The 26,126-nt window shown below is 40.1% G+C and overlaps 1 protein-coding gene across 1 annotated transcript in view; it reads left to right on the top strand.

Annotated features, from left to right (window-relative positions):
• Window positions 1–26,126, top strand: part of LOC109913157 (ena/VASP-like protein) — a 167,012-nt gene that overhangs the window by 47,025 nt on the left and 93,861 nt on the right. The window contains 1 exon segment of the mRNA XM_048600409.1: window positions 13,188–13,356. Coding sequence (XP_048456366.1) covers window positions 13,188–13,356 — 169 coding nt within the window.

Raw genomic sequence — 26,126 nt, 5'->3', positions numbered from 1 at the left:
TTAATGATTGATTCTGTCACCGGATGAACAATAGAATTTTTTTTTGCGAAACATAATCCCTTCGCTAATAATAGCGGAAAGTAAATAGAGAAATAGGATGCAGATGAAAGTGCAGGTGATGACAATTGTGCATTGGTCCTATACAGCTATCGCTAACCATTGAACAGCTGCTACCTACTTTATTCTTGCTTTGCAATGATGTTTGGATCTATTGTTTGAAGGTGTTAATGTGTCATGGTGTTTCAAATTGCAGCCAATCATTGTAACTATTGACAGGTTGCAAATACTCAATGCATCCATCTTCACCTAGATGGTGCTGACTGGATTATCCATCTTGGGCTCCTCTAGCATCACAGTTGTCATTTTCACCCAAATTGACTCCTTGCATGTCATATCAGGAAACAACTGAAAGCACTAGATACTGTAAAGGTTATGGAACATGTTGGAGGTCATTTACTCATCTCCAGGACATCCCTGCAGGTGTTTCTCAGGGGAATGTCCTAGGCCCAACCATCTCCATCAATGATCTTCCCTCCATCATAAGATCTGAAGTGAGAGTGGTGATGTGTGATGACTCCACAGTGTTCAGTACATTCATATCTCCTCACAATGTGAAGCAGCCTGTGTCCATATTGCAACAAGACCTGGACAACATCCAGGTTTGGCTGATAATAGCAAGTAACGTGCATGCCTCAAAACTGCCAGGCAATAACTGTGTCCAACAAGACAGAAGCTAACCCTTGCCTTTGATCTTCAATGATGTTACCACCACTGAAAGCCCCCACTATTAATATCCTGGGGGTTACCATTGACCAGAAACTGAACTGTGGCTACAAAAACAGGTCAGAGCCTGGGAATTCTGAGGTGAATAACTCACCTTCTCTCTCCCTAAAGCCTGTTCACAATCTCCAAGGCACATGATGCATTACCTCCAGATGCTTAAATGAGTGCAGCTCCATCAATACTCGAGGAACTTGACACTAGCCATTAGAAAACAGTCCACTTGATTGATAGCCCATTTTCAATATTCACTCCCTTCACCACCAATGCGCCACGACACCATCTACAAGATGCACTGGAGTTACTAACCAAGGCTGTTTCAACAGCACTTTCTAAACCTGTGACCTCTACCAGCCAAAATGACCAGGGCAGCAGATGCATGTGAATTCTACCATGTGCAAGTGCCCCTCCAGGTCACACAGCAACTGACTGGTGCTGGGTCAAAATCCTGAAACTGCTTCCCTAACGACACCATGACAATGATTTGTCCATTCACCCCAAAGACAACAGCAGTTCAAGAAGGCAACTCACTTGAGGGCAATTAGGGATGTGCAATGAATATTAGCCTAGCCAGGGAAGCCCACATCCCACATACGAATAAAAAAATTTAACATCCTCCATCTTAGTTTAAAGCTTGCCTTGAAAGAACAATTTTCATAATTATTTAAAAGCTGTACATGAAACACTAATTTCCCTGACAGGCAAATTTAAACTATTGTCAATTTCTTTATCATTAATTTGTGATCTAAACCTGTGCAAATGTTATAACTACAGAATATGTCCAAAGCTATGTTGACGGTTTGATACTGAATGTATTTATGTAGGAAGGACAGACCAAATAACTGCACAAGGAATGACGTGTCTTAGAATGGAGAAGAATCTGTGACCCAAATGTCCTTGGGAAAGAACTACTGATGAAAGTTATCAAGACAAGAATGAGCAGAAAGATGGAATCTTGTATGGAAGTTATACTCAGAATGATAGTTCAGAAACCATGTGTAGACTGTAAAAGCATGACTTCCCTGCCTATCTACCTCCTCCATCCAAGGTTACAGGAACAGTGACTAATCTGCTCTGCAAGCACTCAGGAAATGGTTACCTTGTTAGAGCATCTTGGTTAAAGTTATTTTTAGCTCATCCAATAAAACTGATGCCGTTGGCTTCTGCTGACGAAAAAATTGTTCCTGTGGCTTCTTTGTCGTTGTAGATTTACAAATATAAAGGTCACATGACAATAAGAAAAGAAAAGCAGCTCCCTGAGGTAACAATGTCTGGTATTAATTTGCCAATGTAGATGACATATTAGGCTGGGTCATTTCTTGTTACTGAACAGACTTTTCACTGGCTGGAGATCTGAAACAAATTGTAATTCAGTGAAGGCATGAAAAAGCAACATTATGTAAAAGTTTTGTTTTCAAAGAGTTTGCTTCTCCGACTGTCTCAATCTGGATGTGTCCATATCCCTTTGTAGAAGCTGGAAAGAGCTTTAGTGTATTATCAATCCATTATCATTGAAAGTATACCCATGACCTAATAAGATACACATCAAATTTAGGTAGATTGCATTTACAATGGAGCAGGGGTGTACAGTGTATTTCCTTTTCATGTGTGGGGAGGTCAAAGGTTCTTGAAAAAGCACTTTGAAGAGCTGTTAGGCCTGCCATTTCCATTGTCAAGGTGTTTAACATTTGTGTGCAGTGTGGATAAATGATACATTTCTTTCCCCTTCTGAGGTTGGGGGCCTTGTACCAACGACTGGAAATTCCCACCACATTAGATCCTTAGTTTGAAAACCTCCCAAAAAACATGGACCAATTGCTAGGCCGCAAAGTTTAAATCAGTAATGCACCTGCATAAGGATTATATTTTAAAATAGACTCTGCAAATCATTGATAATGGCAACACACAGTAGATACTCCATAATGAAAAATGATTGATTGTCCATCTTCTGGGTGTCATCATGGGACACATCATCACTGTAGTGTGGCATGATTTCAGCCACAGTTTAGGTTCTTGGAAGTGATCCAACTAGATAAAAACAACAAAAAAATTCAAAATTATTTCATAGCCTGTGTCCGTCTTGTACCGTTATGGTTAGAAAAAATTTAAAAAAGAGACCCTGGGAAGGCCTCAATACCTCATTAACAGGCTGTCAGAGAATTTATTGCTGCTTCCTGCTTAGGCCCGATTTATAGCCAAATTGGATCTTGATCTACAATTGTAATAGTATCCTATCTTTCAGTAAATCAGGATGAGCTGCAGAGAGGAGTATATAAGTACCTGTCTCCATTTTAACTGTACAAGCTCAGCTGAGGGGAGTTGAGATCAAGGCTCTGGAATTCTCCTGATATCCTGGGTCAACTTTCCTCCTCAACTAATACCACAATAAACAAACCTTCTGCTCATTTATTAACTTGATTTTTGTGGGATCTTACTGTGTGAAAATTGAGTGCCATACGTAACAGTAACCTATAGACTACAAAGTTTTTTGGACATCCAGAAGACGTGATAAGTTGCCTGGTTTATAACTGAGAGTATCTGATTTTAGCTCTTCACTTTAAACGATACAGATTGGTGTGTTGTTTAAATATTCCAAAACCAGTACAATTGAAATGTCAGGCTGAACATTGTGATGCAACTATCACATTAACAATCAAAACCTTCCAAGATGAACAGTCTGCTTTAAAGTGTAAATACAATTATCTACTGCTGAATTGCATCCTTAACAATTCGCAGAGATAGTAGGAACTGCAGATGCTGAAGAATCTGAGATAACAAGGTGTAGAGCTGGATGAACACAGCAGGCCAAGCAGCATCAGAGGAACAGGAAAGCTGACGTTTCGGGCCGAGACCCTTCTTCAGAAATGCTTCTTCAGCATTTCTGAAGAAGGGTCTAGGTCCAAAACATTAGCTTTCCTGCTCCTCTGACGCTGCTTGGCCTGCTGTGTTTATCCAGCTCTACACCTTGTTATCTCTTAACAATTCAAATCTGACTTTGAAAACTACTGAAGTATATAGTGAATGCATGCATTCATTTCCCAACATATCAACACACAAGCCTGTCCTATACAGTACTATCAAAATTATACTGAAATGAATTCAAACCTAATTGGGTTTACACTCTTGTGTTCCTGTAGTCAACAATAAAATAAATTCAATATTTATAGACATCTTTGAAATACTTTTATGTGGTTACGTATTTTCTGTGCACACTCTTAGACTTGAATACAGTGTATGATCAAAATAGTTAGTTTTTTCAGACTTAGATTTTATTATCACATACTCAAGTACAGGGTGCAGGAGTGCAGTGAAACGTGTACAAAGTCGCCATTCCTCACACCATCTTAGGTACAAAGGTACCTAGGTACAAAAGTAGAAAAACAAATAAGTTTAAAAAATTTCTGAAGAAGGGTCTAGGCCCGAAACGTCAGCCTTCCTGCTCCTCTGATGCTGCTTGGCCTGCTGTGTTCATCCAGCTCTACACCTTGTTATCTAAGTTTAAAACTGCATTGCTTTGTTTGTAAAATGAATTGTCAAGTTCTAGACCACTTCTATGTGATTGACCACATGTTCATCTTAAATTAAATATGGCATTAGTTAACTCAAAAATTGCATTTCTTTGGTTTTGGGCTGCTTGATGAGATGTACATGACAAATCATCAGCTAATTTAGGGTGGGAATTACTTTCTAAAAATAAAACACTCTCCAGAGGAAATTGCTCAAAAACACAACAATCTTAGGCAGCATTTAAAAAATGCAGTTTGTATTTTAGATATGTTTTGGTCATCCATGTTGCAGAGATGCAAGAAACATGAAATTTAGTGTGAAACAGAAAAAATTGAACTGCTTAATTTGCTGTGTAAATTACACAATCTTGATGAGCCAACAAGGTTGGTTTTGGAATGCATGTATGGGTGTGATTACAATATCAAGTCATTAATTATGGGCAAAACTGCAATTTTTCCCTTATTTTGCTTAAAAGGAGGCATCACAACCTGATCAAATATAATGGATAGAACTTTATTTGAACACAGATTGTGATAAGGTCTGGGAAACATACCAGTCGAACCGCTGACTTCTTTAACTCCACCTCATTGTCATCCTTTAAAACTTTGGCCAAGCTGTTGGTCATCTGACTGAATATCTCCTTATGTGGCTTGGTGAATGCTCTTCTGAAGCACTTTGGGATATTCTTTGATGTGAAGGCACTCTATAAATATAAGTTGCTGGCATTTGACAAGAGCTCTGTTTGTAAAATGAATTGTCAAGTTTGAGACCACATCTACCTGATTGACCACATGTTCATGTCTATTTCTTCATTCTTGTTTCACCAGTATAGGTATTTTAATTAACCTAATCAGGCATAGCATGACAAATATTTGGTGCAGATTGGGCTTCCTGGCCCAGAGGTAGGGACATTAACACAGCATCACAAGGTCCTTGTTTCATTAGGATATAAGGATAAGTTTCCAACTTAGTTGTTAACTCGCTGATTTATAGATTATTAAGACATTTATGAGCAGCTAATTCTGCTGCCTTGATCTTGACTGCAAGAGGCTGACATAACTTAGTCAGTCACCTGCCTATTGCATTTCAGAAATGTGTTGAAGTCACATGGCAGGTTCATATGAATGGATTTTGCTCAGCATTTCAAACAGTCCATGAATCATAATATTGATTCTTCAGATCTTCCAATCTCTGTCTAGTGAGAGAGTGGACCTATGACCAGAGATATGCATCAGGACCCCTCGGAAGACCTGCGCATTGACTGTGTGAGAATTACCTGGGATGTTGGAAGTTTCAAAAGGGAATTCCCCTGCTCCCCAGTCCCGCTGATGAAGTCTCCAGCTCTAAGATAGAGTTGGATGCTTTAGATAGTTCTGATGTATGTTTCTGGATATTTACCCAGGAAATCTTCAGTGAGAAAATCTGAGTTTACTGGATGACTGTCCAACTGACCTCCTTAATATCACCTGAATCCATCCCCAACTCTGCATCCTCCCAAATCACTGACCTCACACCAAACCACCAACATCCTTGAAATTCCTAACTCCCTTCCTGACTTCCCAACTCCTCCCATAATGCCTAGGTCCCTCCAGTCTACAGCCCCACTACACTTAGTCACCCCTGAGCCTCCCATTCCCTCTGAAACCCCAATTCCAGCCTGTCCCCTGACCCGCTCTAACACCCCAATCATCTGCCTGTCCCTTAAATTCCTTCCCCACACAACCCAACTACTAATATACTACTATAATTTGAGGTGATGCATTTTGGAAGATCAAATTCAGGTGTGGATTATACAATAGATGGCAGAACCCTTAGGAGCATTGACATATGGAGGGATCTGGGCATACATGACCACAGATCCCTGAAAGTAGCAACACAGGTGAATAAGGTAGTCAAAAACGCAAATAGCATGCTTGGCTTCATCACTTGGTGCATCAAATATAAAAGTTGGCAAGTTACATTACAACAGGAAAAAACCTTAGTTAGGCTACATTTGGAATATTACAGTTCTGGTTGTCATACTACCAGAAGGACATAGATGCTTTGGAGAGGGTGCAAAGAAGGTTTACCAGGATGTTGCCTGGTCTGGAGAGTTTTAGGTATGAAGTGAGGTTGGATAAACTTAGATTGTTTTTACTGGAAAGACGGAGGATGAGGGGCGACCTGATAGATGTCCACAAAATCATGAGAGGCATAGACAGGGTGGATAGTCAGAGACTTTTTCCAGGGTGGAAATGTCAACTACAGCAGGGCACAGGTTCAGGGTGAGGGGGGTAAGTTTAGGGGAGAAGGGAGAAGATATTTTTTCACACAGAGGGTGCCTGGAACACATTGCTATTGGAGGTGGTGGAAGCAGGCACGTTAAAAACATTTAAGACATATCTGGATAGACACATGAATGTGAGGCAAACAGAGGGATTAGAAATTACATGGGCAATAAGTAGTGGGTCTAAATAAGAATTAGGAATTGACACAGGCTTGGTGAGCCTTGTTGCTATGCTGTATTGTTTCTTTACTACTAATAACACCTAACCCAGCTGCCACTTTGTCCATCTGCCATCTAACACAGCTGCATCCCACTATCCTACAACCCTATCTATTGCTCTAACCAGCTGCTACCCTGTCCACCTGTTATGCTGCCAACCTATCGACCAATTGCCCTACTAACCTACCCAGCTACCACCTTACCCACCTATACCCTGAACAGCTGCCACCCTAACTCGCTGTCATCCTACCCCTTTCTACCATTACAGACCCACACAGTCACTCTTCTCTCAGCCACATCAGGCAGAAAATTACCATTTTTTTTGGCTAAGTGCAAGTTGCATTGAGTTTGGTGAAGTGATTCTCTCCATGGGGCCAAACAGGTTTTCTCACCGTATCTTACCAAACTCACCCCTTGAATTGTAATTTGGGACCCTGCATTGAGAGTCACGCCCTATTTCCTAGCCATCTCACCATGCACCATCTGGAGCAACTGACTGGAAACCCTGGAATTGACCAACATCCCTGGCACTGTGTGCCATATTTAACAGGATATTGTGCACTGCCAGTCTGGAGCTGCCCTGTATGGTTCCTGATGGGCAGACATGGTGGGCAGGGGGAATTCCTTGCCCCTATTTTTTGTGTAGGGTCCTGGAGATCCTGCCAGATGGGGTGGTGCACAGCTGGAACTTGCAGTTTCCCCAAGACCAGCAGTAAAAGCCAGAACCTGATAACTGTTCTGAGGAAGGGTCACTGGACCCGAAACGTTAACTCTGATTTTTTTCTTCACAGATGCTGCCAGACCTGCTGAGCTTTTCCAGCAACTTCTATTTTTGTTGTCGATGGCCTTCTATACTCCAGTAGCATAAGTGCTACCATTTCTCTCCAATACCTCACACACATTCTGTTAGTGCTAATGCACCTGCCTCCCACCAAAGCTTATGCTCCACCACTCGGACTATTGCTGCAAAATCTTCCTCGTTCACTCTCACCTACCTCAACATGTGACACCACTAAATCTGCATGTCTGAGTGTGCCTACTCACTCAGGAAACCTTTCCACCTGCCGCCAGCAGTCATAGTTGTGCTATCCATTTTCACCTTCTGTAATACTTGCTTGTCTCTCATTCCAGGAGAATAAAAGCCCACAGTCGGTAAGAAAGAGTCAAGATGGATGGTGTGCTCATTATTGTTCAACACCTCACCCTTTATGACTGGTATCAGAGATTTTGCTTGACTAACTGTGCTGGGATCCCCTGACTGAAGGCAGTCCCCTTTTACTTGACTGAGGCTGCTGCAGCTGTCGCAAATCTTCCTGGCTTTGTTTTGGCACTAAATGGTGTAGAAGACAGTAGTAATTTGAAGCAGGTATCTTTTGCTGAGAGGCCAGTGTGCAAAAAGACAGGGGAATACAAGGCAGGGATGTTGTGAGCATCCAGGTAGGCTCGGTGTGAGTGAGCACTATGCTGCAGCATTTGCAGTGATATTTGCCAGTGCAGCCTGTAGTGAGGTACTGAAGTGCAGAATAACCCGTAAGTGGATTGGAGATGTGCCATGGTGATTTATAGAGATTGGCACATGTTGGATGCCACTGTCCTTGAACATGGAGTGCATGAGGCTGGTGACCATGGAGTGTGCCTGAGGTGTTGGCGCCCAGTATCCTTGGAGTTCTTTTGGGGCAAGCGGTGAATTGAATCTGCCAAGAACACACTGTGGTTTCCATGTCAAGTTTTCCTGATGGCCGGTTTATATGACAAGTTTAGTAAGATCACAAGCCGGGGACAGTCGAACTGTTAACAAGCCATTTAAGAAGCAGTAAGAGGCATCAATTGAGAAGTCGCTGCTCCCTGGTGAGAAACTGGCCAGACTGCTTGAGCAAAGTAGGGAAGTTGCAGCGAGACGATCTCGACATCCAGGTGCCCATCTCTTCCGATTCTACCTCTTAAACCACCGTAGCCCACGTCCCTCAGAGCCAGTTAAATCCTGCCTATCCATTCAGTAACACACTGAAAAGCTGTTTAAATGTCCCAAAGCTGTCCAGTGTGTTTGTGAATGAACACTTACCAGAATACAGCAGCTAATGCAGTAAAAAAAAGTCGCTTGTCCTGTTTTTCCCTGATGATCCAGAGCTACAAGGATGCTATTTGATGGAAGAACACTCCAGATTTCTGAAGAGACCAGCAACTAAAGACCTGGTCAGAAATGCAGAGCACCTGGGGCACTCAAAAAGCCAGGAGCAGAACTGAAAACTGACAGTGACTGTTGCTGCTCAGAAGATTCAGGCCATCAACTTCAAACACATAGCAGCAGTTATTGAGTTCATCCATATATTTCTTTCATAAATCCTGTTCAGTTCACTCTTTAAATAAGACATTTACAGGAATGATTTAAGAATGATTACGATTAAAAAGAAAAATAATGGAACTACTTTAGATTGATCTACCTTGCTGCATCTTTCTCTGCCCTCAAATGCATCATCACAACCTTCTCCTTGCTTTTGAATTCCTTTACTGCTTTCTGTGCAACCCCTGGCCCACTATTCACCTGTCTTCCTATAAAGCAGCTTGAGTTATTGGTTATGTGAAAGGAACAGTCATTGTAAGTTGCTAAACAGAATTTCCCCGCCTTTGTGTGCAATTCACAGTTCTGTACTAGTTGTTGCTGTGCTGTCTTATGTTAATGAACTGAGCAGTTTTATGCATCAGATGATAGCTTAGATCCTTGCATTTTAAAGAGACTTTCAGTTCTTGAAATGCTCAACCACTCTGAGACGATAATAAATTGGTCACATAAATATAGTGCTGGGTAACTAACTGAGCCATGTTGGAAGGTTGAAAGTGAAGGCAGCTGGCTTCCTATGATGTGAAAATGATTATAAAAAGTTGGGGTAAGGAGAAGAGAAACTAGAAGAAAAATTGCAATACATAATATATCATACTCTTAAAATTATGTAATTGAAATATTAAGATGATTCTGTCAAATGAACAGAACTGTGTGGTTTTTAGAAAGGCTACAGATGCTGGAAATCTGAAACATAAACTCTAAACCCTAATGATGCTCAGCAGGTCAGACATCATCTGTTGAGAAACTAGAACATGATTTCTCTTTAGATTGACAGTTTTATGAGCTCCTGAGAGGAATTTATTGTATTAAGTGGAGCTCGAATGTGTGTTTGTTACTCTGACATTTTCATGAGCATCTCAAAGGTTCCCAGTGTAATTATAGGACTCATGTATTCTGTCTGTATTAGATATTTTGTGAGTAGGCATAGGAGATATCAAAAGGGATGAGCCATCTAGCAGGAAAATAGAGGTTTTGTCTAGCATGGATTATGGAGAGGGTGAATATGGGACATTGGGGAAATGAGGCACAGGGAAGGTATGGAAGAGGCAGGAGGGAATTTTCAGTAATTGAAGAGCCATCTGTATCACTGAAATATTTACTTTGGAATCAGTTAATAGCATGTGGAAAAGAATAATTTCCAGGCATCATAGACACAAAAAAAGCTTTAATATATTGTGCTGGATGTATAAAAATATATAATGATGTGAATATCCTGACCTCAACGTACAAATTTTCTGAAAATGTAGAGGAACTCTATCTTGGAATTAACTTATGGGTTTGCATTAATTATTTAGATATATATAAAATCAGCCAAAAAAAAACATTTGAAGCCTGGCATTATCTTCTGCATCTTTGAACACTAACCATATACTAAGCATAAGCTGTTGCTTTTCTTAATGTTTTCTTCAAGTTTTGATGTGAATATTGTTTTCATTGTTAAATGTATGTGATTTAAATCACAAACGTAGCTTTGTTTGATGGAAAGGTCAAGCTATTTTTGTTAATCATGTTTATTCTGATTTCACGACTTTCTGATGCTGTTGTATTATCTCCTGACAATATCTTTTCACTTAAATTGACCGTTTGCTAATTTTCAGCATTTGCAGGCAGAGCTTTGAAACTCATTCCCACGATTGTCTGGGGAAAGCTGTTCAGAAACAGCTGATCAAGCATGATATGGTGTTATCGTTGGTATCTGCACTACAGGCTATTTCAGCTGTTCACTTTTATCCCATTGAAACTCTATTCTCTCGTGAGTTGACAAAAATGATGTGCTAAGTGCAAATCCTACACCTTCTGAATCCTGAAATAGAAAGTCGTGCGATTCTGCAACTGTATTTGTTCCTAATTTTAAGATAATTAAAGCATTATTTTATTTCTATTTGGAGTTTGTCTGAGTTGGTGGCATTCTTATCTCTAAGCCAGAGAGTTGTGGGTTCAAGCTGCTGTCTAGGTCTTAAGCATCCGATATTGGTTGAATATAAGAACATTTCCTGAATGAGTGCCACATTGTCAGCTGCTATGCTTTTAATGAGGCATTACGCAGAAACTTTGTGTTTTAGTTTTGGTGAATGTAAAACTTCATGACCCTGAGTAATAGTAAGGAGTGCTCATGACATCATGGCTAATATCTATCCCTCACATGTAACAGTGGTCCTCAAAAGATACAAATTTTATCAAAAGTTCTTTGGACTATCCAAAGAAGGTTTATGAGGTGCAAAGTAAATTCTCTTTTTCTCTCGCTAAATAACCCTTTCTCTGTTGCTGCTGCATCTTCCCACATCACATACCATTTCTAATAGGGATTGGAGCCCTACCCATAACCTTATATGTTTGAAGATCGAAAGCCAACCCATCAAAAATTACCTTCGATGCACTCTGTTAAATATTTCCCCACTACTATCCAGTTATGGAGGGCAAACTCCTAGTTTGGAACTCACGAGCATGAATCCACATCTGATTATTCTGCAAATTTGTCACCAGTATACCAATACAATGATGTTGGTTTTATAGCATTCATCACTGCAGTTCCAAATACCAAGTTTTTAAGTCTATGTGTAGATTATGACATTTCCATAAATGGTGAAATACTATTTTCTTGAATCTAAGTTCACTGATTGTCTAGGTTCATGCTCACTCTAATTCTAAATTCTGATGGGGTTATGGTCAAATTAGAATGGAAGGAAAGATTTCACTTTCTACACAGAGGCTTACTTCCTGACCAGAAATCTTGAATTGACCACAAAACCACCTGTCACTGCCAGATAAAGCCAGCTAGGTACACACGTGTAAATTTATAATGCTGTTCCCAGTGGGAAGCAGTGCTGAAGGGCAGTGCAGTCAGACACAGGGCTACGTACTTTCAGTGCAGATTTTCAGCCTCCACTTCCCTTTTTCTTTCCGCTCTGCATTAGGAGCATTGAATAGGTGAACAAAATAAAATGACTATACTTTCACTGTAAAAATGGATAAATTGGCTTGTGGTGAAGTCGTCAATAATAGAGACAGTGGGCTCAATCTTATGCCTTTTTGAGCTAAGTGTCAATTTTGTTGAGTTTCAAAGGAAGTTTCACGGAGGGTGCAAAAAAGCAAGATAAGGCAGAGATGCAATGAGCATCAAGGTAGGCTCGTAGTGAATGAGTACTAATAGTGCAGATAAACAGCCCAGAGATGCAGCCTGGTCAAGTCTATGAGCTCGGTGCATGTCCCTGAGCATGAAACATCCTTACTGCAGCATTACAATGATAGTTACTGTTGCACCCAAAGTGGAGCATTGATGTATAGATGTACCGGGCTGGCACAATCAAATGCCAATGTCAGTGGATTTGGGTGCATGTGTCTGGTGCCCATGGACTGTGCTGTGAAATGTCAGTGCTTTGTGCCCAGCATAGAGGTTCTTCGGAGCAAGTAGCAAACTAAAGTCGCCAGGTAACCTTTCTGACTTCCATAGCAAAAATTCTTAACAGCCAATTTGCTTGCAGAGCTTGCTTTAGACCTCTACAAGACTCCACACTGTGAATTTCACGGTGTACATTGTTTCTGATTAAAGGTATAGCAGCAACTGGATGCAGTTCAACCAAGAATCAATTTTAAATGCTATATGTTGTAAAAAAGAGTGAAAGGATGCAAACACCGTATTGATTTATGCTGACGCAAGCCAGGAAAGATGAGATTGTCTTCATAAGCTATTGCTTGTTAACGTACATGCTTCATTTTATCCCGATGTGGCAATAAGGCCATTGACTATTGGACTTGCAGAAACATAAAGCATTGTATTTTTGAAATACTTGCGTAAAAATCCTTTTAAAGGAACCCATTTCACAGGTGGAATGATCCTCTTAAAGTAGCGGGGAAACATTCAGATATTTGACTGATATACTGGCCATTCTGAAATACTTTATGGTGAAATCCATTTGTTCTCTTGTCACAGCCAAACAGTGGTATTACAGTTGTCATCTTTTGCAGCTTATATTGAAAAGTACTTCAGCTCCATCCCTGGACTCATGCTGTTATGTGTTAATAATTGTATGAGTTCTGCTTCCTCAAATGGCTAATTGCTATCTTCTTTTTCAGTGAACAGAGCATCTGCCAAGCGCGGGCCTCAGTTATGGTCTATGATGATTCAAGCAAAAAGTGGGTCCCAGCCAAACCTGGACAACAAGGGTTCAGTAGAGTCAACATCTATCACAACACCTCTAACAATACCTTCCGAGTAGTTGGAATGAAACTACAGGACCAACAAGTAAGTAGAAAGTCTGAACTAGCTTTGACAATCACCTTGTTGCTGTGGTGAGGATTGAAGTTTGGATGAGTCACAATCAAACAATCCTGTTTCTGTTGAATATTTATGAACAAGGTATAGATCTTTGTTTCTAATAGACCAGTTCCAACTGTAGTGTCATGGATTGCACCTAATTTATTCAGATTGCTGAATGGATCTGCTGACCATAAGTGAACTGTCTACAAACATAAAACTCTATATTGTGTGTCCCTTTTCAATTATGGTAATTCTATGAAATCAAATAGGATTACATGGTTCGTTATTCTGTCCATAAAATTGTATAAATTATTTAACCATCTCTATATATGGTTATCCTTCCAATCTTCAGAAACCTGAATTTTTACAACATAGAAAGAGATTATTTGGTCTATTCTATAGCACAGAGTTATTTTGATTATCCACAGTTTCCACTTAAATGGAGGTGCTTTAGAGGAGTAAATTACTGCAGATGCCGGAAACTGTACTGCAAACAAAAATGCTGGAAATCACAGCGGATCAGGCAGCATCCATGGAGAGAGAGCAAGCTAACATTCTGAGGTTAGATGACTCTTCGTCAGAGCCCAAGATGCTTTAGAGTCATTTCAGCACCACTTGGTGTGATACCTTTCTCTCTTTCTCTTTCAGCAAATTTTAAATTTCCAACGTGAATTCAGACATTTCTAGTCATTTATTCAGCAGTTGCAAGCAGTACTTTGAGTTTGTCAGAGTGATTGCTGGAGACATTGACACTCGCGAACAGATCTGTTCTTTTTACATCCAGAGTGTGATTGGATGCCGCTGGCTCTCCATAGTGTTAGGCCCTGTTATTGTTGTGTATTATTAATCGGGTTTACTTTCTTCTGCTGTCCTGGAACACAATGACAGTTCCCATCTCCACTCCACCTACTATTAGAAAAGATAATTGAGTGAGATGTGTGACAGGCTGCTGATCTCACTTGCTCAGACAAGTTGTCTTATGGGCCTGCTGAAGGTGAAAGTTCTAATGAATGCTGTTAGTGTTTCCATGGTGCTGAATTCCAGCTTATTCTTCCATGTTGCATATAATTTTAGCAGTAACCAAAGAGGTAAAGCAAATACAACAAAGAGAATTCACACAGTATGAGTTCATCTTATAGTGTTAATATTAAATGCACAAGAAAATTACAGTACATATGCCTACTGTGAGAATGCATATTAAGACCACATGTCTAATAACTGATTCAAAAATGTAGTTAGTCAAGCTCTGCGCTGTCAACTCTTGAACATGGCATATGGCTAATGTACTGGTTACTAAAACCATCCAAAACTAAAACTGTTGTTTTGTCTTCCTATTTAGTTCCTTTCTATATTAAAACAATACTCGTTATTTTGACTGGGATTTATGCCAAAAACCCACTATTTTATGAGGAGAAAATTCTCCTTATGTCCTTTTCCAGTCTTCTTTCCTCTGCTGGAAAGGCATTCGATTCTGTGAACCTCATCTCATTACTTCTTAAGTTTTGAATCTTGGAATTTTCTGACATTTTAGAGCTGCATTCTTAATTTCCAAGCAAGGTATACAATGGTAGGGTAGTGAAATTTCTATACTGTTGACCTAAGGATTTTCAGGGTAGTGATCTTCAGGCTCTGTGATTTCATAAATTATGCTTTATAAACACAGCATTAATACCAACAATTTTGGAGGCATTTTCTAGTTAAAAAAACATTGTAGAAGAATGCCTGGCAATGATTCAACTGTAAACAGTGACTTGCTCTCTTTTGTCTCATGGATATTACAAGGACAGCAACAAAATAAAGTGGAGCCTTCACATTCCTTTATAACATTGTCATGATGTTGGCAGTAGCATACCCTTTTAAGTTCATGTGCCTGATAATTTGAGTTCACCTATAATTGTCAGTGTAAAAAGCTTAATCTAATATAGATTCTGGATCAAAATGAATTTCTTCACAGTGAAATTTAAATTTTTCTTCAGTTATAACATTATTTAGATGTGGATTGGTAAAGGTCATATTAACAAATTGCCCTCTATCTCTGTTTATAGACCTAAAAAGGTATTTGTTGAAAACTTGTGTTTTTATTGACTACCTCTCAAGTTGATTAGACTATTTTGAAAGTTTTGATAGACTGTTTAGAAATAAAGGAGGAGGCTCAAGGGCTCAAGTTAAGTTTTTGAAGTTCTTTCCGTGATTTTTCAAAAAATGTTACTGTAGAAACTTTGAAGTACATTATACAGTGGACTCTTACTATTTCACGTTTGTTATGGACCAGGCCAGACCCCGCCCCCCCAAAATATTTTAAGAAACGTAGCCTAGACCCTAACTTTTTCTTATTTTTAAAGGCTGTTGTAATGTGCTGTGTTCCGGATGCAATTTGATTGGTCAAACTGCTCAGCGTTGAGCAAAACACAATTTATTTAAACACTAAAATTATAATACAACCAAAGAAAGAAAATTAACTCTATTGGAAAACTTAACAGAATAATTACTAATTAACTGTTCCAATACGGTAACATCCATAAACACACTCTTTGACAAAAAGGCAGATTCAGAAAAGTAGATTTGTCTCACAGGTAGACCAGCAGCAGAGAGAAACCTAGCTGTAACTAGGGACAGGGAAAAGATAGCTTCTGCTTCAAGACCAAAACAGCAACTGCTTAAAGCTGAACCTAAACACTGAAACAAAAAGTAGAAATCCTGGTCTGCGAGAGCTGGCCATACCCATCCAGTCTGCTTCTATTGTTCCAACTTAAAAGAACCCAAGACCTCACAAGCTAATTACTCCAGTGGTTTTGGTAGACTGCTCGGGACCTCTGCCTTACAACCACTCTTCAAAAAAATAGTACGAAATAACCTCTTAAAGCCACAGCATCGTCACACATTGAATATCTGAATCGTGTATCATTGAGGATCAGCAAATTATATTCCTGATTATTGTTCTGATTGCTTCTTGCTTCATTCCTCTGTAGCTGAACTCCTTTTTTTTCTGCTAGCACTGGAACAGCTAAACCTTTTGGGCATGATCAAAGCTAATTCTGCCAATGTTAGAGGCAATATAAAAGAGTGTGGCAGTTTTGATATGCCAGGGAGTATACTATACCAGCTCTTAGATTTATCATGCAGTCTACCTCTCAACACAGGAGCACATTTTAATAGGTGAACTGCAGATATTTTTAATCAGCCTATTCTGGCGTGTCATGTCTGGGGCTAGTGGACTTGAACCTAGACCTTCAGGCACAGTCCTTCAAAACTCCATGCCCACTGTGCCAGAAGAGCTCTGTAGGTGAAATGTATACTCATGTTAAAATGACACCAACTTTTCATGGGAGTGAGTGCATTGCAGGGTTATACAAAAAAAGTGGGGGTGGGGGGAAATGGGTTCATTTGTCCCCAAAACTCTCAGGAAAATTCAATATCCACCATTTTTTCTGGTTGATAGACTGTGCTAATAGGGAGAGCAAGGCAAGGCAAGGACAGGTGTGGATACTGTGAGGTAAGCATTAAAAGAGCAAGGGCTGAGAGAGCAAGCAAGCAGCCTGGTCCAATTCATGAGCTGCGTGTCTATCCCTGTAACTTTGTCAGAAAATCACACAACACCAGGATATAGCCCATCAGGTTTTTTTGAAAACACAGGCTTTCGGTGTAGTCCCAATGTCAGCTGAAGTGAGAAAGAAGCACACAGAACACAGAATTTATAAGTAAAATATCAAAAAGGTCACACAAGTGATCAGGATGTATTAAACAAACCGAAGGTGCTATTAAATCTTTAATCAGTTAGAAGGTTTTAATTGATTAATATGTATATGTAAATCCCCAAATTTATTTCAAGTCACTGTCCTGTGAGAACTAAAGGTTTTATCAGTGTAAAGAAAAGGTGACATTTTAAGTCAGACAATGCATGTTAGGTGTGAGGCTTTGTTCAGAATCTGTTTGTGTTTTGGTTTGGAGTCAGGCTGGTTTTGTTTCTAAAATAGAAATTTATGAAGTGCCACATTGACTGACTGTCTATAAATTGTGCGCTTTTTGAACAAAATAGAATGTATCTGCAAATACAAATTCACCCCATAGATTCACGTGTGTGTATGGGAGGATCTGTGTGAGAGAGTTTGTGTGTGTGAGAGAGTGTATAGTGTGGTGAGGTCACCTGTAGTGCGACATGAACCCAAGATCCCAGTTGAGGCCATCCTCAAGGGTACCGAACTTGGCTATCAGCCTCTGCTCGGTGACTCTGCACTATCGTGTATTCTGAAGTTCATCTTGGAGGACCTTTACCCGAAGATCCAGGGCCAAATGTCCTCAACCACTCAAGTGTTCCCCTACTAGGAGGGAACGTGCCTGTCTGGCAATTGTTGCGTGGTGTCCATTCATCCACTGTCAGTGTCTACATGGTTTCAACAATGTACCGTGCTTCGGGGCATCCTTGCCTGCAGCGTATGAGATAGACGATGTTGGCCGAGTCACATGAGTATCTGCTGTGCACATGGTGGGTGGTTTTCCCAATGTGTGATTGGTAGTGTCCATGTCAAAGATCTGACAGGGAACATTCTTGTTCCCTCCCAGTCAGGGAACATTTCAGTGGTCAAGGACATTCGGCCTTGGGTCTTTAGGTAAACATCCTCCAAGGTGAACTTCAGGAGACACAACAACACAGACTCACTGAACAGAGGCTGATAGCCAAGTTCGATACCCATGAGGACGGCCTCAAACAGGATCTTGGGTTCATGTCGCACAACAGGTGACCCCACCCCACTATACACTCACACTCTCACACTCTCACACTCTCACACTCTCACAGTCACACTCTCACACTCTCACACTCTCACAGTCACACTCTCACACAGTCACACTCTCACACTCTCTCACACTCTCACACTCACACAGATCCTCTCTCATACACATACTGTCTGTCAAGCACACACTCTCTCTCACACACAGTCTCTCTCTCTCTCCCCCCTCTCAGACTCAGAAACACGCACACACACACGCACACACTCTCTTTCTCTCTCACCCCGCTCACACACATGTGTGAATCTATGGGGTGAATTTGTATTTACAGATACGTTCTATTTTGTTCAAAAAGCACACAATTTATAAATCGTCAGTCAATGTGGTGTTTTATAATTTCCTACCTTAGAAATAAAACCAGTCTGACTCCAAACCAATACACAAACAGATTTAAATAAGGCCTCACAGCTAAAATACATTGTCTGACCTAAAATGTCACATTTTCTTTACACTGATAAAGCCTTTAGTTCTCACAGGACAGTGACTTGGAAGAAATTCAGGGATTTACATAAACATATTAATCAATTAAAACCTGCTAACTGATTAAAGAATTAACAGCATCTTCGATTCATTTAATACATCCTCATCAGTTGTGTGACCATTTGATCTTTTACTAATAAATTCTGGGTTCTGTGTGCTTCTTTCTCACTTCAGCTGGTGAAGGGGCTGCACTCCAAAAGTTTGTGTTTTCAAATAAACCTGTTGTACTATAACCTGGTGTTGTGTGATTTCTGACTTTGTGCACCCCAGACCAACATCGACACCTGCACCTTGTAACTTTGCAGCAGCCTTTCAGTACTCATTGTCAGAGCATTCTCAATGCAGATGTGTTTTTCCTAAGTGTCCAGCACATCAATCGGGATTGTGCCATGAGAATCCTGAGGGGTTTGCAGTTATTGAATGCCACTGTACCTGGATGAGGAGTGTATGTGCTGTTGCCCAGGGGTCAAGCCCTGAGATGCTGTTGTGTGCTCAGTGATGAGCTGAAGTTGCCAGTCACACACTCTGACTTCCATGTCAAGAATTTGCATCATAACCCAGTGCTTCAGATTTTTTACTCTTACAAAGATAAACGAATGGCAGTAATTATCCTGGAATTCTAGCTACACACTTCCTCCTACCTATGCTCTGATCCTATAAAGTGCCATTAGATACACAGTTATTTGCAATATAGGCTACTTATTTGTAATAATAATTTGCTTTTGATAAATGGTACCCTCATGAGAAATAACTATACATCAATTCACAGCAAATAAAAATATATACAGATGTTTAAAGAGCCCAGCGCCACCCAGCATACCCCAGTTGTGAAATTCTGTAAGTGATCTGTTCCTTCCTTACATTCTGCTAATTCCAAAATGCAACCAGCCTCTGAAGGTATGCAGAGAGCAGTCAAGATTAATTCAGTATATACTCCTTCCCATTTTCCCTGTGGCGGCACAGTTTCTCAATGGTTAGCACTGCTGCCTCACAGTGTCAGGGACCTGGGTTAAAATCCAGCCTTCGGCGACTGTGTGGAGTTTGCACATTCTCCATGTGTCTGCATGGGTTTCCTCCGAGTGCACCGGTTTCCTCCCACAGTCCAAAAGTGTGGAGGTTAGATGGATTGGCCATACTAAATTGTCCATTGTGTCCAAGGTTATGCAGGCTAGGTGGATCAATTATGGGAAATGCAGGGTCACAAGGAAGGGGTGGGTTTGGGTGGGATGCTGTTGGGAAGGTCAGTGTGGACTCAATGGGCCAAATGGCCTGCTTCCACAGGGATTCTATGAATCTGTGTGACAGGGCTAGAATTGGGAACTTGCTGTGCACAGAACTGTGAATGGACTACCTTGTGCTACAGTGCGTTCATGTGCAAAAGATACTGGGCTGTAACATCGGTAAGTACTGTAAAAAAATCTTACAAGAAACAGAATATGTTGACAATGGATAATACTCAAATGCTAAGGAAGGTATTTGATGGCTGACATTGGGCAAGTTCTAAGAATAGCTGTGCTATTGAAGCATGGATGGTCTGTCAAGTTGTTAGTACATTCAAAGCTTTTGCAATGTGAATGAGTCATTTGTCAATGATTAATGCAACAGACTATAAAACAAAAGGTCATATTAACTCATCCAAGTGCTGCATAGCTTTTGAAAAAATAATGCTCACTGTAAAAGCAAAACTATTTGTACTTAAAAGGAAGTTAAGACGTTAATGGAAAAACGTGCCATATTTGCTACTAAATGAACTCACTTGAATGAAGTTGAAGACCATGGCAAATGGAGCAGGGTAGACCATACAGACCCTCTATCCTTCTCCATTATTCTGTGTGATCATAGAGTCATACAACATAGAAACAGACCCCTCGGTCCAACCAGTCCTTGCTGAATATAATCCCAAACTAAACTAGTCCCACCTGCCAGGTCCTGGCCCATACCCCTACAAATCTTTCCTGTTCATGTACTTATCCAAATGTCTCTTAAATGTTGTAATTGTACTCACATCCATTACTTCCTCAGGAAGTTCATTCTGCACACGAAGCACCCTCTGTATAAAAATTTGCCCCTCATGTCTTTTTTTAAATCTCTCTCCGCTCGCCTTAAAAATCTTCCTCTTAGTCTTGAAATCCCCCATCCTGGACAAAAGACAACTACCATTAACCCTATTTATACCCCTCCTATTTTATAAACTTATATAAGGTCGCCTCTCAAAATCCTACACTTCAATTAACAAATTACCAGCCTATCCAGCCTTTCTTTATAACTCACACCTTCCATACCTGGCAACATCCTGGTAAGTCTCTTCTGAACTCTTTCCAGCTTGATAATATCCTTCCTATAACTGGGCAGCCAGAACTGGACACAGTATTCCAGAAGAGGCCTCATCAATGTCCTGTACAACCTCAACATGACTTCCCAACTCCTATTTCTTGATTCATTGAAAGATCTAAAATTGTCTTTCTCAGCCTTAAATGCACTCAGTATTAGAAAGTTCCAAACATTTCACAACCCTTTGAAGAAATTTCTCTAACTTTCAGTCCTCAATGATTGACCCCTTATTCTGAGAGTGTGTACCAGTGTTCTTGATTCTCTAGTCAGTGGGAGCGTGGTGTGGATGGGGCCGATCAACTTTCAGGAGCTACTCTGTATGTTTCTATGTGATCACTTCTCATTCTTCTAAGTTCCAGTGAGTGTAGGCTCAATCTATTTAGACTGTCACTATTGGACAGTTCTCACATCTCAGCACCACCTTCAGCATAAGTATATGTTTTTTGGATAGTCTCACAGAGATGCATGGTCGAGAAACAGACTCTTTTGTCCAACTAGTCCATGCCGACCATAGAGTCAGAGAGTCTTAACAGCATGGAGGCAGGTCCTTTGGCTCAGACTGGCACATGCCAACCAAAATGTCTATCCACGCTAACCCCATTTCCCTGAACTTGGCCCATATCCTTCTAAACCTCTCACATCAATGTATTCATCCAAATGCCTTTTAAATGTTGTTAATGTACCCACCTCAATCATATCCACTGATAGCTCATTCCATATGTGTACCACCCTCTGTGTAAAAAAAGTTGCCCCTTAGGCCCCCATGTATTCTTTCCCCTCTTACCTTAAACTGATGCCCTCTAGTCCTTGATTCCCCAACCCTGGGAAAAAGACTGAGTGCATTCATCCTATCCATGCCTCTCATGATCTTATACGCTTCTATAAGATCTATCCTCAGTCTCCTATGCTCTAAAGAAAAAAGTCCTAGCTTGTCCAACCTGTCCCTACAACTCAGTTCCTTGAGTCCTGGTAACAGCCTTGTAAATTGCTTCTGCACTCTTTCCATTTAATAACATCCTTCCTATAGCAAGGTGACCAAAACTGAACACAACACTCCCAGTGCAGCCTCACCAATGTCCTGTACAACTGCAACATAACTTCCCAACTGCTATATCTCAGTGTCTTGACTGATGAAGGCCAGTGTGCCAAAAGCCTTCTTCACTGCCCTGTCTACCTGTGACTCCACTTTCAGAGAACTGTGCAACTGAACTCCAAGGTCCCTCTATTCCACTACACTCCATAAGGCCCTTCCATTCACCATGAAAATCCTACCTTGATTTGACTTTCTGAAATGCAACACCTAACATTTATCTATATTAAACTCCATTTGCCATTTCCCAGCCCACTTCCCCAGTTAATCCTAAATTATCCAAGTTGAGGTTGCACAGGACATTGGTGAGGCCTCTTCTGGAATTCCGTGTCCAGTTCTGGTTGCCCAGTTATAGGTAGGATATTATTAAGCTGGAGAGGGTTTAGAAGAGATTTACCAGGATGTTGCCAGGTATCGAAGGTTTGAGTTACAAATAAAATGTCCTAAATTAATCTAGTCCCATTTGCCAGCATTTGGCCTTGATCCCTCTAAACCCTTCCTATTCTGTGGAGATTAAAACTGCAGTTTTCACCAATGTTATGTACAATTATTGTAAGACTGTAATACTCCTTGTAATAAAGGCCAAAATACCGTACGCTGCTTTAATTGTTTGCTGAATATGCACATTAAGTTTCTACATTCCTTGTATAGTGAACACCCAAATCTCTCTGAATAGCAACATGTTCTACAACACTTTAAAAAATAAATCTGCTTTTCTATTGTTACCATCAAATGGAGTAACCTCACACTTGCCCACATTGTACTTCATTTGCTACCTCATTGCCCACACACATTATCTATATGTTTTGGCAGCCTTTTTGTTTTCTCCTCACAACCTACAGTCCCACCAAGCTTTGTATCATCAGTAAAATTGGATTCTTTTTGTCTCCGTCATTATTATAGATTGTTTTCTGGATGTGTATGCCCTATCCTGGTTGGTCTCAGGGCCCTGATTGAGATCTAACACTGATCTTTGCAGCAATCCACTAGCTACAACCTGCCAATTGGAAAATGTTCCACATATCCCAACCCCTTGTTTCCTCCATTAATCAGTCCTCTGTCCATGCTAATAATCACCCCAACTCTATTAGCCCTTACTATGCCCAAGCCTTGGTATGTCACTTTATCGAATGTCTTTTGAAATTGCTAGTATTCTACATCAACTGGTTCGACTTTGCTTATCCTATGAGATACATTCTTAATAAACATCTCTAATGAATTTGTCAAACGCAATTTCTCTTCCATAAATGTATGTTGACTTTGTCTGATCAAGCTATGATTTTCTAAATGCACTGTTAAGAATTCCTTAGCAACAGACACCAGCATTTTTCTGACAACTGATGCAAGGCTCATTGGCCTGTGGTTCTTTATGTCTTCCCACCCATCTTCCCTGAATTGTGTTGTTACATCTGCTAACTTCCAATCTGCCTGATCTGCTCTGGCATCTTGGGAATTGTGAAAACTCACAAGCAATGCATCCAATACCTTAGCAGCTACCTCTTTTAGTGTGCTGGGAAACAGTTCATCAGGTCCGAGGGCTTTGTTCGCTTTTTGTCTATTAAGATTCTCGATACGTTTTCTCTGTTGATAATAGTTATTTAACGTTCCTCACATTAGCCACCCCCAACCCGGTTACCTTTTAACCACGTAACTCATGTCTTCTACTGTGAAGACAAGCATAGCTTATAATATTTGTTAATTGGCTCAGGGCATTTCTTTGCACCCCATGATAAATTATTTCCTCTCATCTAAGGGAATGTTAACTTTAGTATCCTACATTTTACTTGCCTATAAAAGTTCTTATCTGCTTTTGTGTTCCTGGCTAATTTACTGCAGTTTTTTATTTCTCCTTTTTATCAACTTCTAATCACCTTTCTGCAGCTCATGTAATATTATAAGCCTCTTCTAATCTAATAGTATCCTTAACTTCTCTTGTAAGCATCATCCAGTGTGAAAGAAAGATCAGGAATGGGTCAGAGAAGGTAATGAAGTCATAGATAATTTTAAAGGAAGAAGCCCCTCTGGCCAATTTAATTTCATCCTTTCAGAATACCATCTTATTGTCTTTTTATTAGTCTATAGCTGTCATCTAAATGCTAAATCCAATGCCCTGACCTTTTTCTTGGGAATCATTCCTAATTGATCCTTCCTAGTTGATGCTGTAGACATGCCTTGTAGCTTTTGATACATACTTCCCTGTGGGGGCAAGAATGGCTGCATGCACATATTGGAAGTATGGTTCTCTGAGGAACATCAGACTTCAGAGGAGGAGAAGGGTATTTAGCTTTTCAAATGTGCTCCACAATTTAATAAGATCATAGTTGATCTGGTTGTGGTCTCGTCTCCATTTTGTTGTCAATTTTGTCCATCCCATAACTTACAACATGTTCTTAGATGCTGCATTGATGTCCTGATGCTTCTGGGACACATTGCTATTTTAAAAGTGAAAGCAGGGGAACCAGAAACTCATTCACCTCTATCAACTGCCCATTATGGTCCTTGATGAGCTCTTTGAGAATGGACAATGAAAACTGGACAATGATTTTCAAGCTGCAGATTATCAAACCCCACAGCCTGCCACACATTAGTTCAAATGCTCTCAGTTGCAATGATGAAAGACACTAAGTAACTTTTTTTTAGCTGAATAAATCTTTTTCACAATTATGTTTATTGCATCAGATGTAATACCTTTTCATTCACTGTTTGGCCAATTCTTTACTCCATGAGGCTAGCCATTTGAGTTCGACCTGCTCAATTCTTTAAGGCAGTGACAGGCACCATTGTGACTGTTTTCTGCCTGCAAAAATTGTACTTAGGAGTCAATCCCTGCCTGCTGGCAGCACCTGATGCTTTTAATTAAGCACCACGCTTGCTGGTGGTCTAATTAGAGCAAACACATTTGAAGATGCCATCATTCAAATGATGCAAACATGGCACAGGATCAGCATCCAGAAGTTATCCGAATAATAGAGTTCCGATCCCAGATTGAAATTCAAGCCCTTGGCATCTATTGTAAAGTTGTGCACTTTGTTTTGTTATTTCTGAAAGGACTCAAAATTATTTTCAGGCTTTCAATGTCAAGAAACTCCTATGAGTTATATTTTTTAAGTATTCCAGCCAAAAGCACATGGTCGTTAGCTTTCTTTTAAAAATTACATTTTTACCTCATTCACAGCCATCTGGGGAATAGCTTTTCATTGAACGTTTTCACAGTAAAAAGACAAAATTGTGACCATTACTAAATTTAGCCATTTTGAGAGACTCCTTACAAAATTTAGAATGTGACTGTCATGTATGACACCAATGAAAGAGGTTCTTTTTGTGCATGTGCTAAAGTTCATTTTGCTTTGCCTGAGGTCTATGCAGAGTCAACTGTTTAAAGGTGCAGATTTCAAACACATGCCTATGGTGTAATAAATTGCACACCTATGATTTTTTTTACTGACCCCAATGTCATTATAACATTTATTCAATTAATAACAAACCAAAAAGCAGAATTTAAGACCAAAAATGGCCAATTGAGGAATTATGAAGATAGCAACATTTCGACATTTGATTATTTGATAATTAACCCTTTGATTACTGGCCCTCTCCAGTTATAATACTATAAATACTGTTCATGGGATCATACTTTTCTGAACTGAATATTGTTGCTCAGAGCAAGAACAGGCCAGACCAAAAAAAATGCAGAAGTTTGACTGTCACGTTGGCAGACTATCAAGCAGGAGTTTATATTAAACAATGTGGTGCTTTATTTCCAAAGCCACTGGTACACAATTTTCTCTTTTCATTGGAGCTGGTGGAAGTTCATCTCTATGATTTATTCATATTTGAGCTTTAAATTCTGTTGATAGATCATTTTCTTTTAATAGCAAATGTTTTGGCCTGTAACTGAAATAAGGGATGAATTTAGCATAGAGTAACTCTGAAAGTATTACTGGGTCATGGAAATTAAAATTTTGCTTGGTTTCACGAGCAGCTAGATGATCTTGGAACTTTGATAACCCACAACATTACTTATATAACATTGGATCTTTGCTGAAAACATTTTAATACGATGTCTTTTCCA

This window comes from Rhincodon typus, chromosome 8 (assembly GCF_021869965.1).
Source record: "Rhincodon typus isolate 14 chromosome 8, sRhiTyp1.1, whole genome shotgun sequence".
Taxonomy (NCBI): domain Eukaryota; kingdom Metazoa; phylum Chordata; class Chondrichthyes; order Orectolobiformes; family Rhincodontidae; genus Rhincodon; species Rhincodon typus.
The sequence above is the reverse complement of the archived record's forward strand: the minus strand, read 5'-3'. Positions and strand labels throughout refer to the sequence as shown.